General features: G+C 45.6%; 2 protein-coding genes across 2 annotated transcripts; both read left to right on the top strand.

Annotated features, from left to right (window-relative positions):
* Positions 1-1,159: 1,159 nt before the first annotated feature.
* On the top strand, positions 1,160-4,900 carry LOC144952996 (uncharacterized). The gene is made up of 2 exons (XM_078883482.1): positions 1,160-1,324; positions 4,049-4,900. Exon 2 carries the CDS (start codon positions 4,050-4,052, stop codon positions 4,590-4,592), a length of 543 nt encoding a protein of 180 aa, XP_078739608.1. The 5' UTR covers positions 1,160-1,324; position 4,049; the 3' UTR covers positions 4,593-4,900.
* A 5,592-nt stretch (positions 4,901-10,492) lies between these two features.
* LOC144952757 (uncharacterized) lies at positions 10,493-16,794 on the top strand. Its single transcript, XM_078883248.1, has 4 exons — positions 10,493-10,710; positions 12,685-13,187; positions 13,280-13,351; positions 13,730-16,794. Exons 2-4 carry the CDS (start codon positions 12,686-12,688, stop codon positions 14,557-14,559), a joined length of 1,404 nt encoding a protein of 467 aa, XP_078739374.1. The 5' UTR covers positions 10,493-10,710; position 12,685; the 3' UTR covers positions 14,560-16,794.
* The last annotated feature ends 2,135 nt before the right edge of the window (positions 16,795-18,929 follow it).

The following is an 18,929-nucleotide window of genomic DNA, read 5'->3' as shown; positions in this document are numbered from 1 at the left end:
AGGGATGTAAGCCTAGTTATGATTGCATCATCCATGACTTCTAGGAATAACATGATGCAATTCATATCATGTATGATGCAATACCAAGTTCAGATTGCATCATTCATTGTTTTGCTCAAAAAGCAAGTACTGTCCAAACCCAGTCATAGATTTATTCATAGATCCAGTCAAAGATGTATTTGAGTAATTTCTGGTTTAAATTGAGATTCATTTCCTTTATAACTCACTTATCCTCCGCAATTCTCAAGTCAAGGGTCGTATATACTGACCCAGTAGCATATCTTGAAAACTCGAGCCAATCAACAATTTTAAGCATCATTTTCATTCTCAGTGACCCAGAATTAGTAATGTTGCACTACATTTATTTCGGAAGCATTTTGGCTGCAGACCATTGTTATCCGTGATTTTTCGTTCACGTTTAAACGGGGTAAATGGGCAGATAACGAACTCTGTTTGTCTTGCGAATAACAGTTTTACAGTTTTTTTTTACGGAATTTGGGGGACCCGGCTATAATAATAGCAGCAATGTTTTCAACGTCGGTTTATATTCGTGCAATACTTTTTTTTTACGTGACCACCATTGCTTTTGCGCTCATTGATATTTGCTTCATCGCTGTACTTGTTTTTGTATTTGCAACATTGGTGACCGCCTCTGGTCACACTTTGCAACTGGGTACTCCTTATCCCCTGGGTCTGTTGACTTCACACGTTAAAAACAAGTCAACGCGGTGTTCAATCCACAGTGGTGGGTTTTTTTGGGTCAAATCGCGCAATTACAAATGTGTCGTTAAACCCGCCGCCAAGCACCCGACACCGACAATTAGGCAGGGTTTGTCACGTAAACGACACGTGCCAATTCGTTACTACTACAGCACACCAGTCGGTTGTGTGTTTGAGAGCAAATCCACAACATTTACCATTCTAGTACGACGTTTAACCGGTGTTTACAACCAGCCTCATCAGACGACAGCCAGAGGTTGTGGAAAACCTTACGAGAGTTGCGACAAAAACCTTCCTAATTGGTGGTGGCGGGGTTTTTACGACGCACATTTACGACATCTAACCCCGAAAAGAAATGCCCCTCCTTTGGATAATATTGGTCACGAAAGAAAGCCCTAATCCTGACTTCGCGTTAAACTGGCGGAGTTCAACATCGCCGCGGTCCCTAACCCTTCGAATCGGCGAACTGCGAGTAGCACGTTGGTTGCCGCCATCAACAACAACAACAGCTGCTGCTGATGCTTCACCAACGTGGCCAATGCCTCATGCCCCCTCTACCCTGGGCCTCTTTTTGTTTAAAGTGAAGACTTTATTCCTCCTCAAGGCGAGTGCGTTTTAACATCTGTCATAGCTTTCGAGACGTCCAGTCAACGTCAGGCAATACCTGTCAACCCATACGGTTTTACCTGTATTCTTGTACAGGGGACATTCAATGTGCAGGTCCGTACGGCGTACAGCCTTTTCAATATGGGCAAACATTTGTTTGTCTGTGTTTCTCCCTTGTGATGGGACTTTGCAGGATGAATGTTGATATTTATAAGGGCATTGGGTGACAAACAAGGTCTGAATTGGTCTGTAATAAGGTCGGCACTGATAAGGGGTTGACAGGTATGATATACACTACACTATATACTACACAACTATACACTACATTACTATACACTACTATACACGACACTATATACTACACAACTATACACTACATTATTATGTGCTACACCATACCTGTTAACCTAGACCAGGGGTCGGCAACCAAAATAACAAGAAGAGCCATTTCTTTCCAATTCGGTACAAAATTCAGTATTTCAAGAGCCGCAATGCATCTGAGTACATACTGTACTCACGTACATATCGTCAAGAAGCAGCCCGTAAAGAGCCGCATGCGGCTCCGGAGCCGATGGTTGCCGACCCCTGACCTAGACGATTTACCCTTATTCTTGTACAGGGAAATTGAGTTTTCAGGTCCATACGACGTACAGCCGTTTCAATACGGGCAGAGAAAAATAATCATAAGGCCAAATAAAAAAGTAGCTTAACCCTTAATAGTTTCCTGTGTTTATTGTTGTACATTTACAATGTAAGTATGTGCATTCACATATCAAGCAAGCAGGATCAGCATGTAAGATGATAAGTAGCATCGTTGACACCCAATTATCAAAATTAATACATGAAAACCATTTTGTTTAGTAGCATATTTTTGTCCAATTGTGCTTCTCCCATGTGATGGGACTTTGCAGGATCAACGTTGAGATTTATGAGGGGCACGGGGTGACCAACATGGTCTGAATTGGCCTCTAATAAGGTAGGGCACCGATAAGGGGTTGACAGGTATGGCAGCGTGTGGAAGAGTAGGCAGACACACCAACTAAATGTGGAGGTGATATCCGTCGGTAGTGGTGCGGAGCAAGAGATTTCAGGGTTTCACTTTTGATTATTTCCCATTGTTCCCCCAGATTGTCTCATAATTATCTACACCAGGGATGGGGAACCTTTTTTGTGCCAAGGGCCATTTGGATATCTATAACATCATTCGCGGGCCATACCAAATTATCAACTTAAAAATTAGCCCGTTATATTTGGTCAAACATTTAATTAACTCACCTCTAATGTGCAATGGCTGGAACTGCTTCTCTTTGGTGAGGCGTGTGATGTTAGCTGGTATTGATGATGTTGCTACTCGCAACTGCTTTTCCAAGTTTGCTCCTAGATTTATTGAATTTCGAGTCCCGCCTGCGGTTGCCTTGGCAGGGCCACACCAAATGAATAAAATGTGTTTTGAAAATAAGCAGGACATAAAAATGTAAACGTCTTCTAAATATTCCCATCAACTTGAAAATAGTATCAGAATTTGGAAGCCGACAGGACGTTGTCCATCTAATCCATCGACCCTGCCTTCAAAGCGCCAGGGGTGTGTCACCACGCGTCTCCCTAGACCCCTTTTCTGCCGGCAAATCTGAACCAGTGGAGGTGGTTTTTCCACTGGCTTTTGTAAAACTAGAACCAAACCATGATATGCTGGCCTCACCAGACACCTCAATTCGTGAAGACAAAGTGTCACTGCGCCATCGAAGGTGAACCTTATGGCGGTACCCCGGGGCACCATAGTACCCCGGCTCTCGCATAATCTCCGAAATGCAGTCATCTTTAGTCTGTTGATGGTCGGCGATGCGGTAATTGACTCATCTCGACGAGCTGTACACGATGCACTATGGTGCATATGAGCGTTCAGGGTTTCAGCGCAATCGTCCTCGCTGTATTTCGACATCACGGCATAGCACTGATTTCACAGAAATAAAATCTTTAATTGCCTCGGCAATTTTGTATTTTTCGATTTAAAGCTTTCGTGACTGCAGGGAGTCATCTTCTTGGTTCTTTCGGTAAAGTCACGTACAAGGGAAGTAATAAAATAATACAAATAAAACATAATAAAATAATTCTCACGACGTTTCAGCCACAACGCAAGCAGCCGTCCTCACCTGAGGAAGCAGCCGTCCTCACCTGAGGACGGCTGCTTGCATTGTGACCGAAACGTCGTGAGAATTATTTTATTATGTTTAATTTTTTTTATTTTATTACTTCCCTTCTACGTGACTTTACCGAAAGAACCAAGAAGATGAATTTTGTATTACTTGGTACCCCGGGGTACTGCCATAAGGATCACGTATCTCTACTCATTCATTACATGTGATAACAGCGGCGTGGGTCGGCTTCTGCAGTGGAAAAACAATCTGGCCCTTGAGCTGCACTGAGTTGGCTCAACATGGTCCCGGTGGGCCCTGAGTTATGCAGTGGAAAAGAGATACGTGCCACAATTGGCATGGGATGTCTGCTTCTGAAAATAGAGAAGAAACCCACTTCTTTAACACTTGCCCTGAGGTTTGCAGGTCTAGGATTTCCATCAGAACAGCTCGAGAATTGGCCATTGTGTTATTGTTGCAGGAACAAATAAAACAATGCCCACTAAGGTTTTGCCTTCGGGTTAACACAATTGTATCTTGTGCATTTTTGTATTGTTTTGAAGGCTATGTCTACTTTGAATGTCCATCAGAATGGCATGTGTGGTGGCCACCCCAATGCTGGAGCCGAGTGGGAACTTCCCGGCGTGGCTGCAGGCGCAAGGCGTGAATGCGGAGGTGGCCCGGGCCATGGACTCAGAGCTGGGCATCCGGGACTACGGGGTCCTGCGCGCCTGCGTCGGGGACGGCCTCGTGCGGGCCGAGCTGCTGGCTACGGCGCGCGACCGCCTGCCCTTCGGCTTCTACGCCATGCTGCGGCAGGTGGTGAAGGTCCTGCAGGGCGCCGAGCCCCACGACGCTGGGACTCCACCCTGGGACGACGCCGCTTCCTCCCCTGGCAACGTGATGCTGGGAGGCCTGGTGGACGTGCTGCTCATGCTGTTTAGGAGTTTGAGCCGGGAGCTGCTGCTGTCTGTAGACAGGCTAGGAGCCATGGACGGCTCTCGGATGTACACTGAGGACTCAACTCCACCTGCCAATGAAGGCAGTCCTGAGATTGTGATGAAAGTGGAAGAGGAACACCTTTCGGAATGTGGTAAAAAAATTACATATCTTATAGAGTTTCCATTCACATGATGTCTTATGTGTGTGAGTTTAACACGTAGGCTTTCACGACCAATATTATTCATAATAAAGATTTTTTACGTTAGATCGCGTAAGTATAAATGTGTCGTAACCCTCCACCACCCGACACAGCCAGTAAGGTTTATAAAGTAAACAATGCGCCAAATAGTTACTACTTCAGACCACTGGTTAGGATATAATCTCCAACACACAGTATAGATTTACTCTCCAACACACCGGTGGGTTGAAGTAGTAACTAACTGGCGTGTTGTTTACGTGACAAACCTTACTGGCTGTAAATCTTGACTTAAAGCTTTCGTGACTGCAGGGATTCATATTCTTTGGGTCTTTCGGTAAAGTCACGTAGATAGGTTTTTGTTATTTTCTTGAAACCTATCTATGTGACTTTACCGAAGGACGCCCAGGGAATACTTACTGGCTGCGTTGGGTGGTGGAGGGTTACAACACATTTATACTTACGCGATCTAACCCAAAAACCCTTATTATGAATCTTATGTGTGTGCTGAAGGTGCTTGTGTTTATTTCGTTCAGATACTCCTTCCACAGAATCCATTTTCATCCCCACCAAAGTGAGTCATCAGATTAAAGTGGGAGGCCCGTGACAGTGAGGTGCAACGTCGGTCACAAGATGGAATTATCTGTTGTGAGTTACAGTGTCGATAAAAACCAGATGTAAGAGATCCACGGAATCAAGGAATTACTGCAAATCAATGAGGGAGGATGTAATACATTTAGGTGAGATCAAATAAGTCAAACGTGATATTTGGGTTTTTGCTTTGTCATGAGTAAACAGTGACGCTTTTAAACTTCAATGTACCACATTTGTACATGTGCGTTTTGTGTGCATTTTCCATAAATGAACCTTAATTACCAGGTGACCATGTAATGAATGCGCAATTAATATGGGTAATGTATCTTTACAATGTCTTTTGTTCAGTAGGGGAAGGAGTTTCTGAGGATGATTTTGGAATCACCATTCAAACTGTAACCTCGCTGCACTCCGAGCAAGTGAGCCTCAACACAGCTGCTGAGCCTGACCCGTCTTCATTGCTGCAGAACGAGGCAGCTGCCAAGGTGAAGAGGAAAAGAGCAGATGCTGTTACTGGTACCGAGTGTACAACCCTGCCACTGTCAGTAATAAGATCAGCCCATCACAGTACTGTGAGCTTGAATGTGGAGCAGCCAAACATCAAACATAGTTCGGAGCTTGGGGCAGTGCTGCATCACTGTGATCAATGTGGACAGAGATTTTCACAGAGCGGCACTCTCAAGCGCCACCAGCGTATGCGCGTGGGAGTTAACGCCCGTGGCTGCTACGCGTACGGCCAAACGATACGCAGCTGCAGAGACATCGGGCACCACTCGAAGATGCACACGAATGACAAATGGTGGCTGAATGAATCGGATGACAAATCGATCTCGCAGGATGTCCAGCAGAAGCATCACACATTTAATCACGCGAGGGAGAGGTCCTTCCAGTGCGCCATTTGCAGCAGAGCCTACACGAGTGCCTCTCAATTAAAGGATCACAGGCGCATACACACGGGCGAGAATCTTCACCGATGCAACGTTTGTGAGCAGGCCTTCTTGCGGGCCGATCACTTGAAGGACCACCGAAGCGTGCACACGGGCGAGAAGCCGTACGAGTGCAAGGTGTGCGGCCAGTCCTTTTCGCGCGCCACCACGCTCAAGCGTCACCAGTTGGTGCATACGGGAGAGAAGCCATACAGGTGCGAGGCGTGCGGCAAGGCGTTCTCGCTCGCGGCGGCGCTCAAGGCCCACTGCTTCTTGCATACGGAGGGGAAGAAGTACCAGTTTGGCGTATGTAACAAAGCCTTCGCTCAACCTGATTATCTACGGAAACACAGGAAAAAAATGCACGTGGGGGGTATGGATATGAGACGAAAGAAATAAGGATTGTACTCTTTGGTTCTTTTGGTAAAGTCACGTAGGTATAAAAGAAAATAAATTAAATCACGACGTTTCGGGCGCAACACAGGCGTCCCGTCATCAGGTGGGACAACCACAGCAAGAAACAATTGCTGAAGTGGGCAAAAGGGCTGCTGTAACAAGAGGCTATATAGGTAAGAGAGGGGGGAGGAGCAAGGGGGGAGAGATAGGGGGGAGTAGTGCTGCGAGAACGTTTAGAGGACGAGCAGACAAAATGCCGTGGGGTAGGGGTAGGGGAAGTGGGGCGCTGCATGACATATTGGGCCGAGGACCCCAGGGGTTCGTGGCTTGTAGGGAAATTGGTAAAGTTGGACCGAGTTAAGTCAAGTTTATTTGCTTAACCATTTAAGAACTCGAGACCAGTGCAGTCTCAATTTGCAACTGATCTGGGTCACCAAATTCACAAAATTAAAATAGAGTTACACTGATGAAGCAAGCATGTATTATATCAAAGGCAAGAGTAAAATCGATTCGTTTTAGACTGATCATGGTGTATTTACTATTAAGCTACAGAAACGTTACACACATCTAGAGGAGTAGTGAGTGACGTCGGGGGGAGTGACGTCGGAGGAGACCTTGGGGGGACGGTGACGTCATGTCCCAAGGGGGTATTTAGGGGGAAGCCTGTGACGTAGGCGGGTCGCCGTGGGAGCCGGGAACGAGAGAGGTTATAGATTGGGACCCGGGGTAGTGGATCCTGAGTACCCTGTCCCCTGAGGAGTTATAGGCCAGTAACCTGGTTAGGCGTAAGCCCGGAATAAACTTGGCTTGAGCGCCCTACAACTCACCTTCCTCTGCGTCATAGTTTGCACCACAAGACATTTCAGGTGACTGTTGTACTGCCATGTAAGCAGGCAAGGATATAATGATGTTGAATGTAACTGAAAGTATGGTTATGAATCGACAGCTCGGCATGAAATTGTGATTGAGATGGGAGAGTAACCGAGATATTTTTGGAAGCGATGGCATTCCAGGTGATTGGGGCATTCCCACATAATGAGTGAGAACCCCACGTGAGTTTTCATTCTCGGGACAAAATGTCCCATTGCAATTGTTTTCCTCCCACAATGAGCAAATAACTAATTTGCACATGAAGGCAGAAAACAGTGAGGGTGGTCGGGGAAGTGACGCAGTGGTGGTGTATTGGGTTTGGGGTTACTGTTTCCATCAAGTTTATATTCCTCTTGGTGTTGTCGTGCAGTGTCTTTTGAAAGAGAGACATGGACCAGGGATGTAAGTGGGCAATAAAATGTGAAAGCATAAAAAATAAATTTTGTACTTTTGAGCAGGGAGTACTGTACTGTGATTAAAGTTAATGTCTTGATTAACTGCTTCATGTGTATTGCCTCTTGAGTAACGCGAGTTGCTTGCTTAATGAAGACTGTAAGGGGCCGTCCATAAATGACGTCACGCACCTGGGGAGGGGGGGTCAGACATTTGTGACGATGTGTGACGATGGGGGGGGGGGGGTTGAGAAATGTGACGTCACAACAAAATGCGCAACTTTAAATAAATATAGACAACACGTTCTACTTAATTAAATAGACTTTTTAATACATGTTTTCTCCTACAACATCAGAGTGCAACACCACGTTAAATACGCACTACAATGACAATAGTTTAAAGCGATTTGAAGCATGTTTTTTTGGGGGGGGCAGAGCTTTGTGACGTCATATTTGAGGGGGGGTCTGACTTTTTGTGACGCCGTGTGACGATGGGGGGGGGGGACAAAAATCGTCCAAAATCGCGTGACCTCATTTATGGACGGCCCCTAACTATCCAATCCACGTATGGTGGAACTACATCGGATCTGAAGGTGTGGGGAAAATGTGCATCACCGTCCGCATCAAAATACTGTTTCAATACCAATACCCGTCAGCCACTAATCGACGGTTACGTCACAACGGCGCCTGTGCCAGGCTAGGTGCACTTTGAGGCCACGTGAAGTGTCGAAGGCACGCCGCTGGCAGGAGGTCACGGGACAGACCCAGTAAGTGCCATGAGTTGGCTGATTGAGATGACTGGCAGATGCACCGGCTGTACCCCCTCCGGCACCAGGACTGCATCTCACCCTATCGCACCAGCAGTTCCCATGATCAAAAAAAATGTGACAAGCACAAGACAAAGGAGCAGTGGCACAGTGGTTAGCGCACTGCACTGTGAAACCCATAACCCAATCTTCGATTCCGGGCAATGGTGAACACCCTTAACCAGCCGCACTGACCAGAAGGGCAAAGTATGGTCAAACAACCCCTATGACTGACGTGAATTGTCAAAGGTTTTGTTTTAAATTAATTATATTATCAGAGCATATATGTTTTGCCACACGTATGTGTGGTTAATGTAAACTTGACGCCATGCAATAGGAATATATTTGGTGTTTGATCATCTCAAACACCTGTTTTATTCCTTTGTGTAAATTCTAATTCTTATTCCACGTCTACCTAATTTTTGATACTGGCAACAAAAAAATCCTAAACATAAAACAAGGATATACTTCAATTAATAACTTAGCGTGCATAAATGACGGTTCCAACTTCAGTGCCTCTGACTTTGGAGCCACATAAATAATAATTAATATCTCAACTTACAAATCGCCACAAGTTAATGCAGACTTGACGCCATGCAATAGGTATCCACCTGTTGTTTGAACATCTCAAACACCCGTTTTATTGCTTAGAAAGTGTAAAGTCTGAATTCTTTTTTTTACCCCCGTAATTTTTGATACTGCCAAACAAAGTTTCCCATAGATATAACACGGATTTTAAATTTTAATTAATAACTCGGCATACCTGTCAACCCATACGGTTTATCCCGTATTCTTTGTACAGGGAAATTGAGTTTTAATGACCATACTGCGTACAGTCGTTTCAATACGGGCAAACACGTTTTGTCTATTTGTTTGTGTTTCTCTCTTGTGATGGGACTTTTATAAGAGCACGGGGTGACCAATATGGTTTGAATTGGTCTGTAATAAGGTAGGCACTGATACGTGGGTTGACAGGTATAGTGTAGTGTATAATGTAGTGTATTGTATAATGTAGTGTTTCATGTAGTGTGTAGTGTATTGTATAATGTAGTGTATTGTATAGGATGAACGTGAGATTTTAGGTCACGGAGTGACCAATAAGGTCTGAATTGCTCTGTAATAAGATAGGGCACTGCCAAGTTGCTTGACAGGTATGGTATAGTGTAGTGTATAATGTAGCGTGTAGTGTATTGTATAATGTATTGTATAGGATGAACGTTGAGCTTTATAAGTGCACGGGGTGACCAATAAGGTCTGAATTGGTCTGTAATAAGGTAGGCACTGATACGTGGGTTGACAGGTATAGTGTAGTGTATAATGTAGTGTATTCTATAATGTAGTGTTTCATGTAGTGTGTAGTGTATTGTATAATATAGTGTAGTGTATAGGATAAACGTGAGATTTTAGGTCACGGGGTGACCACTATGGTCTGAATTGGTCTGTAATAAGTAAGTGCACTGACGAGTGGCTTGACAGGTATGGTATAGTGTAGTGTATAATGTAGCGTGTAGTGTAGTGTATAATGTAGTGTATAGTGTATTGTATAGGATGAACGTTGAGCTTTATAAGTGCACGCGGTGACCAATATAGTCTGAATTGCTCTGTAATAAGTAAGTGCACTGACGAGTGGCTTGACAGGTATGGTATAGTGTAGTGTATAATGTAGCGTGTAGTGTAGTGTATAATGTAGTGTATAGTGTATTGTATAGGATGAACGTTGAGCTTTATAAGTGCACGGGGTGACCAATAAGGTCTGAATTTCTCTCTAATAAGCTAATGGCACCGATACAAAGTGGGTTAACAGCTCTGACTCGGTGTGCAAACCACATCCTCCGTGGCATAATAAATAAACAACATCTCCACTTGCAAAATCGACGCAGTCCCTGCCCCCTGCCTCTTGCCACTTGTACCTCCCATAGCCCCGTGTTCGTCGTCTTCTTCTTCTTCCGACACTGACAGCTCCATCCGGAGAGTGACAATTGGCGACGTTTCTTCGTCCCCCCCCTCCGATTCTTGTGAATTCTCCGTGTGGGAGGCTACCCCCCCACCATCTCCACCACCATCTCCACCACCTCGCTCGCTGTGGTTCGAACTCCGAGGATGTTCTCTTGAAGGAGACTCCTGTGGAAGGCGAGTGATTATGCGCGTGTGTGTCACTGTGTGTGTGTCTATCTGTGTGTGTCTCTGTTGTGGTGTGTGTGTGGTGTCTCTGTTGTGTGTGTGGCGTGTGTCTATCTGTGCGTGTCTCTGTTGTGTGTGTCTCTGTTGTGTGTGTGTCTCTGTTGTGTGTGTCTGTTGTGTGTGGTGTCTCTGTTGTGTACGTGGTGTGCGTGTCTATCTGTGTGTGTGGTGTGTGTGTGTGTCTCTGTTGTGTGTGGTGTGTGTGTCTATCTGTGTGTGTCTCTGTTGTGTGTGTGTCTGTTGTGTGTGTGGTGGTTCTGTTGTGTGTGTCTCTGTTGTGTGTGTGGTGTGTGTCTGTGTGTGGTGTCTTTGTTCTGTGTGTGGTGTGTGTGTCTATCTGTGTGTGTGTCTCTGTTGTGTGTGTGTGGTGTGTATCTGTGTGTCTATCTGTGTGTATGTGTCTCTGTTGTGTGTGTGGTGTGTGTCTGTGTGTGTCTATCTGTGTGTGTGTCTGCGTGTGTGTCTGTGTGTTTCTGTTGTGTGTGTGTGGTGTGTGTCTGTGTGTGTCTCTCTGTGTGTATGTGTGTGTTTCTGTTGTGTGTGTGTGTCTCTGTTGTGTGTGTGGTGTGTCTGTGTGTGTTTCTGTTGTGTGTGTGTCTCTGTTGTGTGTGTCTATCTGTGTGTGTATGTGTCTGCGTGTGTGTGTCTCTCTCTCTGTATGTGTCTGCGTGTGTGTGTGTCTCTGTTGTGTGTGTGGTGTGTGTCTGTGTGTGTCTTTCTGTGTGTGGTGTGTGTGTGTCTCTGTGTGTGTGTTTCTGTTGTGTGTGTGTCTGTGTGTGTGTGTCTCTCTGTGTGTGTCTATCTGTGTGTGTGTGTGTTTCGTGGGGAGCGGTGGTGTAGTGGTTAGCGCGCTGTGCTACGAACTTGGCGACCCGGGTTCGATTCCCGCTCACGGCCAACATCAGTGACGATTATCTCAACCGGTACTGGGCCTCCCCTAGGTCGACTCAACCTCAAATGAGTACCTGGTGCGATGTGTAAACATCGCCACTGGGGGAGACAAAGGCGGCCGGGAGTGGGTGTTGGCCACCCCACCCCCTCTTGTGCCGTGCTGGCCTTCATAGGTGCTCGCTAACAGCACTTGCCCCTACAGTCTGTTAAGGCTACACGGGGGATATTTGTCTTTGTGCGTTGTTCAAGTCGTAATGTCATCCGTTCGCATTAGACCCCGGTAGCGGGATGTTAACGACCTCAATTGGTATGCAGTTGGTCGTGGGTTCCATTCGCCGACGCCTGTTGTATATTTGAAGTTTGCGTGTCTCTCTCTCTTTTCACCGTGGTCGCGTGGATTTTTATCTGGGTCTTGCGGCTTTTATCCTCCTCCACGCTTTTGATAAACATCACGCGTTTAGAGTTTTTGGCTGCGATACATTTCCACATGATGATAAGCCACTACGTTGAGCTATCATTTGTGGCCAGGTCGCTTCTGAAAAAGAGCCATATAGCTCAGTGGGCCTTACCTGGTAAAAAGAAATAGTTTAGTTTATATAATGGGTTCACCACTATTCTATAAATGCTGTAGGTCGTGTGCGGTGGGTTAAAGTGTGGGTGGGTACTCTCATCTCTTCCAAGACATCTGGCCATTGGAGTAGACAAAATATCCTCTGGAGTGACTCCCCGGACCTGTCTCTAGCTGAGGCCCTTCTGCCAGCAGTGGCGTGAAGAGACAATTTAAGGACTGCACCTTTAACCGAATTTCGAGGCCTTAATTCTTCGAAGAGGAAGTGTATGTATGAATGTTGAACTTCTTTCGCACTATACGCAGCCAACTGACAGCTTTATAATCTTTCGATTTAAAGCTTTCGTGACTGCAGGGATTCATCTTCTTGGTTCTTTCGGTAAAGTTACGTAGAAGCTTTATAATCAGCTGTTGTGCACAGCACTGAGTGCTGTGTCTATCGAATGTCCTCCACATCCCATCAGGATGGCGTGCGCGGTGGCCACCCGTGTGCTGGAGCCGAGCGGGGACTTCCCGGCGTGGCTGGAGGCGCAGGGCGTGAATGAGGAGGTGGCCCGGGCCATGGACTCGGAGCTGGGCATCCGGGACTACGGGGTCCTGCGCGCCTGCGTCGGGGACGGCCTCGTGCGCGCCGAGCTGCTGGCCACGGCGCGCGACCGCCTGCCCTTCGGCTTCTACGCCGTGCTGCGGCAGGTGGTGAAGGCCCTCCGGGAAGCCGAGCCCCACGACGTTGGGACGCCGCGCTGGGACGATGCCGCTTCCTCTTCTGGCGACATGACGCTGGGAGGACTGGTGGAAGTGCTCCACGCGCTATTCAGCGGCTTCAGCCGGGAGCTGCTGCTGTCCGTGCAGAGGCTGGGAGTCATGGATGCTGCCGTGACCTGCATTGAGGGCCCTAATCAAACGGCCAATGATGGAAGTCCTGATAATGCGATGAAAGTGGAGCAGGAACACGTCTCAGAATGTGGTAAAAAAAAAGTGAACACAGTTAATGTAGTTGCCATTTACATGATCTCTTACGTGTGTGTTAAATGTGTCTGAATTTTTATTTTCTTTCAGATACTCCTTCCACAGAGTCCACCTTCGGCCCCACCCAGATGAGTCGGAGGATTAAAGTGGAGGCCCGTGATGGTGAGGCTTAACATGGTATTCCAAGATAGCATTGTCCGTTGACCTACCTACACAATCACGATATGACAAGGTTTAGAGTGTTGCCAAACAAGTGAATTGGAGATTACACCAGTTGAGATTGATCGATGGAATCAAGGACTGAAATCAATGAAGGGGGATTTTATGGATTTAGGTGGGATCAAATAAGTACAAAATAAAATTTAGATTTGGCTTTGTCATAAAAAAGTGATGCTTTCAAACTTAAAAGTAGCACACATTTGCACATAAGATTTGTGTGCATTATCCCTGTATTCACCTTCATTAGCAGGTAACCATATAATTCATACACATTAAATATGGGTAGTGTAGCTTTACAATGTTTGCTTTGTTTCTGTTCAGCAAGTAGCGGAGTTCCTGAGGAGGTTTTTGAAATCGCCATTCAAAGCGTGACCTCGCTGGAGCCCGAGCAAGTGAGCCTCGCCACGGCTGCCGAGCCTAATGCATCTTCATCGCTGCAGCATGAGGCAACTGCCACAGTGAAGAGAGAAAGTGCAGATTCCATTACTGGTACCGATTGCACAACCCTGCCGCTGCAAGATGGAAGATCAACCCGTCAGAGTACTGTGAGCTTGAATGTGGAGCAGCAGCCAAACAGCAAACATGGTTCGGAGCCTGGAAAAATGCTGCATCTCTGCGATCAATGCGGATGCAGCTTTTCACATAGCGGCACTCTGAAGCGCCACCAGTGCCAAATGACGCAGGGCTACAGAGACATCGGGCACCTCTCGAAGATGCGCATGACCGACAAGCAGTGCCTACGTCAGTTGGACAAGTCCGTCTTGCAGGATCCCCAGCGGAATTGTCACGTGTTTGATCACCAGAGGGGGAGGCCCTCTCAGTGCGGGATTTGCAGCAGAGTCTGCACGAGTGCCTTTCAGTTGGAGGATCATGAGTGCATACGAAAGGACGAGAATCTGCACCAGTGCGACGTTTGTGAGCAAGCCTTCTCGCGGGCCGATCACCTAAAAGACCACCGACGAGTGCACATGGCCGAGAGGTTGTACGAGTGCATGATGTGCGGCCAGGCCTTTTCACGCGCCACCACACTCAAACGTCACCAGATGGTGCACACGGGAGAGAAGCCGTACAAGTGCGAGGTGTGCGGCAAAGCGTTCTCCCAGCGCACCAACTGCCAGCGGCACCAGGGCCAGCATTTCAAAGCGAAGTAGTGAGATCTGAAAGAGAAGAAGAGGGGAGGTCAGAGGTCGTTGGGCAGTCACCGAGTCCTGCCCATTTTCTCTTTGTCCTCAACTGCGCGTTATCTTTAACCTTTTCCCGTTCCGATCACATGCGTGCCCATCATCAGTTTTTCTTCCTATTCTGTTCCGATGACGAACTTATGGTCAAAACAAAACCAGAAGAAAAATAAAATAAAATTACTTTAGTACCGAGGCTCCCACAAGGCCATGCGGGAGGGTGTGTAGCACAGTTTGGTGCTAGCTATCATAGAGTGTAGTCGTGTCGCTACGGTTTTCTGCAGTATCTACAGTGTCTTTAAAACAATGCCTCTCTAAATAAAATTAACGCTGAGCCGGTTGCGTGTTCCGAGATTCAGAGGTAAACGGGACACCCACCCTGCAACTTGCAGAAATCTGGGAACGGGGAAGGGTTAAATGCCTTGTCGCACACGGCGACGCTAATTCAACACAAGCACATACACACGAGTGGGAGGCCGTACCAGTGCAGCGTCTGTGATGAAGCCTTCTCAGATATGAGCGCCCTCAAGGCTCACCGCTTCTTGCATATGGAGGAGAAATACCAGTGTAATGTGTGTAACAAAGCCTTTGCCTCTGTGAGAAGGGGGGGGAGGGGGGACTGCGTTCCACGATGGGTACTTTTCATACTATACTATTTTAACAAAGTTTTGATGGCTGGAGGGATGGACGGAGGTCTAATATTTCTGTGGCTGTTTTACCTGAATATGAAAAATCAGTCATAAGGCCTTGAGGTCAAGTGCATATTCACATTGCTCTCATGACATCGATGAATTTTACTTATTGATTAACGTGTGTGGTAGTGAAGTTGCAGTGATATCACTGGAGTTCTATATTGATCTGCTCAACCGTAACGTTCCTCGTGAAGGAAACCATAAACTCGCGTCGGAGCACCAGGGAATACAAATATCGACACTTGTCTTTAAGATGAGATCCGCTTGGGTTTTGGGTCAATGTTTCTACCAAGTTTCTAACATTAATCTTGTAACTATATAAATCAGATATTGACCTCATAACTATATGAATCAGATTGGTTGTTCGTGTGAGGTCATGACACCCATTTAAGAAGCAGAGTGTGGTGATACGGTCAGCGGTTCTGACTTCCCTGATTGTTACTTCTGACTTCCTGGATGTTATCCTGATGATGTTTGTACGTATTTACGTGGAACTTCTTTCGCACCGTACATAGCCAACCCTGATAATGTTTGACGGAGTCTCAAATGAAACGTCGTGTGTGTATATATATACACAAAAAAAAACCTCACTATGCACGAATTCTGGGTTCGCAACATTCGAATATTCGCGGGTTGCTAAATGCATTTGCGGGTGTACGTAGTGCTAGACCACCTGTACGAGAAGATTTGCCCTCCGTCTCGCAGTAAATTTAGTTTTTTGTTACTGTATACGTACTTACAGTCGACTCGTTTATACATTTTGGTGTGTAAACGAGTGGACCGTGAGGTCCATTAAAAAGAACGCGAAAGCAAGCGGGCAAAGTGCTAAAATAATAAATACGCTGTTATCAAACAGCTGCATTACCCATGGAGTCATCCTCCTGAATTTTTCACCACCACCTCCATCGTCATCAAATCATCATCATCAAAGGTAATAATAACAAAATATTGTTCTTAAGAACTTATTATTTATTGTAGTAATTGTTATGATACATTTACCATTTCCTCCCCCTATGTTCACTCGTACCAGGAACGTAACCCCGTTTTTCCCATTGGAACAAGGTTCCTGCATTTGCGAATTCTGCATTCGCGAGTGTTTTCAAGAGCGTAACCCGCGCGGATCGAGAGAGGATTTTACTGTAATTGCTGTAGAGTTTTTTTGTTTGTGAGGATTGTTCTTCAACTTACCCGGTGTGAGCTGAAACAATAATAATTGGCGCATTAAACCCCCTGTACACGTGACATTTTCTCTGTTCGGCTATGTCTGGTGGTGGAGGGTTCTTAATGCTGCACATTTGGTCAGATCATTATGCACGTGGCCTAACCCCAAAACATATATTATGCATCGTAGTACTGTATTGGCTACCATACATCTACGTATTGAATTAGTGTTGTAAGGAAATGTCTGATAAAAGAAAACCTCAGGTACCAATGCAAATATATTAGATACTGTGCTGGGATACAAGTGGACAATAGAATGTGCAAACATAAAAAAACACACATTTTGTACTTTTGAGCAGAGAGTACTTTATTGTGATTAAAGTTAATATCTTGATGAATTGGCGCATGTGTATTGCCTCTGAGAAATGTGAGTTGCTTTATAAATACTTGTACTGTAAATATTCAATACACATACGCTGGTATAAATAGACAGGAACTTGAGGTGTGGGAAAAAATATGCATTAGTGTCAAAATATTTTCCAGTTTTTTGTACTGTTTTCCACAACAGTTCACAATCTAAACATCCCCACACGTGTCACAAATATTCCAAAATATGGGCCAACAACATAACTCCATAATTCCCACCCATTTCACCAGCCACCATACATTATCATCACAACCACCACCAACCACAGACACACTCCACCACCCACCTACAAACTGGCCCCATTTCTGTCTGAGAACCGACAACCATTCACTGGTAAGACCACCTCAGCTGTACTTAACTCAGCTCACTTGATATCTCTAATTAAGGAAATATCACTATCTCCAGGTGATTTGCTTGTCAGTTTCGATGTAGTATATTTGTTTACCAAAGTTCCTGTGCCTGACACCATTGCAATAATTGAAGATTTGGTCCAACAAGGACTGAATGCTGATGTACCGGCCCTGGTTAGACACTGCCTCACCAACACTTCACCTGGAATGTAACATTCTACAAACAAGTTTAAGGTACCCCAATGGGTTCGCCCTCCAGTTGTAGCCAATGTTCTCATGGAAAAATTTGAGACAGATGCCATCCAGGCATTCACCCTACGTCCTTCCTTGTGGAAGAGATACGTAGATGACACGTTCGTCATCTGGCCACATGGCCTACCAGCGCTGGGCCAATTCTTCAACCACATCAATTCCATACACCCAGCCATTAATTCACCATGGAGGTGGAAAAGGATGGCAAGTTACCATTCTTAGATGTGTTAATTGAAAAGAGATCAGATGGCTCATTGTATTTCTGACCATCACCACCTAGCCAGTGAACTGGAGCACATACCCCAAGCCCTCAAGATGAATGGATATTCGGACTACACAATCCGTAAAGCCATCACCCCAACTGTTGGGAAAGAACCATCTGAGGACCCAATCAAAACCATCACCTTGCCATACATAGCAGGGGTTACCAAAAAGATTTCCAAAATCATGAGCAAACACAAGATCCAGGTTCGATTCAACACAGTACATGACATTCGTGATCTGATCCCATCTGTGAAGAATGTAATCCCTAACATGCAATACCCCGGTGTCTACAAACTAAGCTGTGTCTGCTGCAGTAGTTACATTTGGGAAACTAAGCGACATGTATCGGACCGTGTTCGTGAACATAAGGCAGATCTGAAACACGGTAGAACCAATACCTCAGCCATGGCTGATCATTGTTTTAACGCTATGGGCACAGACGAAATAGATTTTTCCAAGACGAAGGTACTCTGCAAACCCACTGGCTATCAACAAAGATTCGTTCATGAAGCCATCCAGATATATAAACACAGACACAATTCCACCGAGAAGATGGGTACAAATTGAGCAATAATTGGAAGGACGTTATTAACCAGTTTAAGTCACAACTGGCTGTGATGTTTCCATCCTACCTGCCGATGTTTGGCAGTTATTTCCGACTCTCTGAGTTACATACACGCTAAATGTCTTACAACACAGCCACCGTTGCTCCTTGTCCTCGAGTTGGTGGTGTCCCTCGTTTTTTAACGAGCTGGATGTCTCACTCGCACAGCCACCATTCCAGTGGTTCGCTTACATTGACATGCTAATCTCTCACAATACAATGGCCACCTCCACAGCTGTGTCATCGTGGAGGTATATCAGCTCTCTGATCTTACATTTACATGCAAATTCCATCTCTAGCCCACCCACTTACCCTTGGGCTAATCCCATCTCAAACCAATATAACATCCTGCTTCAGAAGCTCTCCCACTATTAAAAAATTTCATCTGATGACGATTGCTTGTGTTGCGATCGAAACGTCGTGATATTTGTTTTAATTTTTCTATCTACGTGGCTTTACCGAAAGACCCAAAGAATAGCCATTGTTAAGACTAAATAAATGTTTGTAATATTTGAATAAATAAACGGTGCTCATTTTATAATGGCAATAATAATTGTAATACATAATATATTGTATCAACATGATATGCCTGT

Source organism: Lampetra fluviatilis, chromosome 3, assembly GCF_964198595.1.
Source record: "Lampetra fluviatilis chromosome 3, kcLamFluv1.1, whole genome shotgun sequence".
NCBI classification, from domain to species: domain Eukaryota; kingdom Metazoa; phylum Chordata; class Hyperoartia; order Petromyzontiformes; family Petromyzontidae; genus Lampetra; species Lampetra fluviatilis.
The sequence above is the reverse complement of the archived record's forward strand: the minus strand, read 5'-3'. Positions and strand labels throughout refer to the sequence as shown.

Coding starts and splice junctions, on each gene's coding strand:
- LOC144952757 (XM_078883248.1), top strand. CDS start 12,686: ATGGCGTGCGCGGTGGCCACCCGTGTGCTGGAGCCGAGCGGGGACTTC. Junction 13,188..13,279: donor GGAACACGTCTCAGAATGTG/GTAAAAAAAAAG, acceptor ATTTTCTTTCAG/ATACTCCTTCCACAGAGTCC. Junction 13,352..13,729: donor TAAAGTGGAGGCCCGTGATG/GTGAGGCTTAAC, acceptor GTTTCTGTTCAG/CAAGTAGCGGAGTTCCTGAG.
- LOC144952996 (XM_078883482.1), top strand. CDS start 4,050: ATGGCATGTGTGGTGGCCACCCCAATGCTGGAGCCGAGTGGGAACTTC.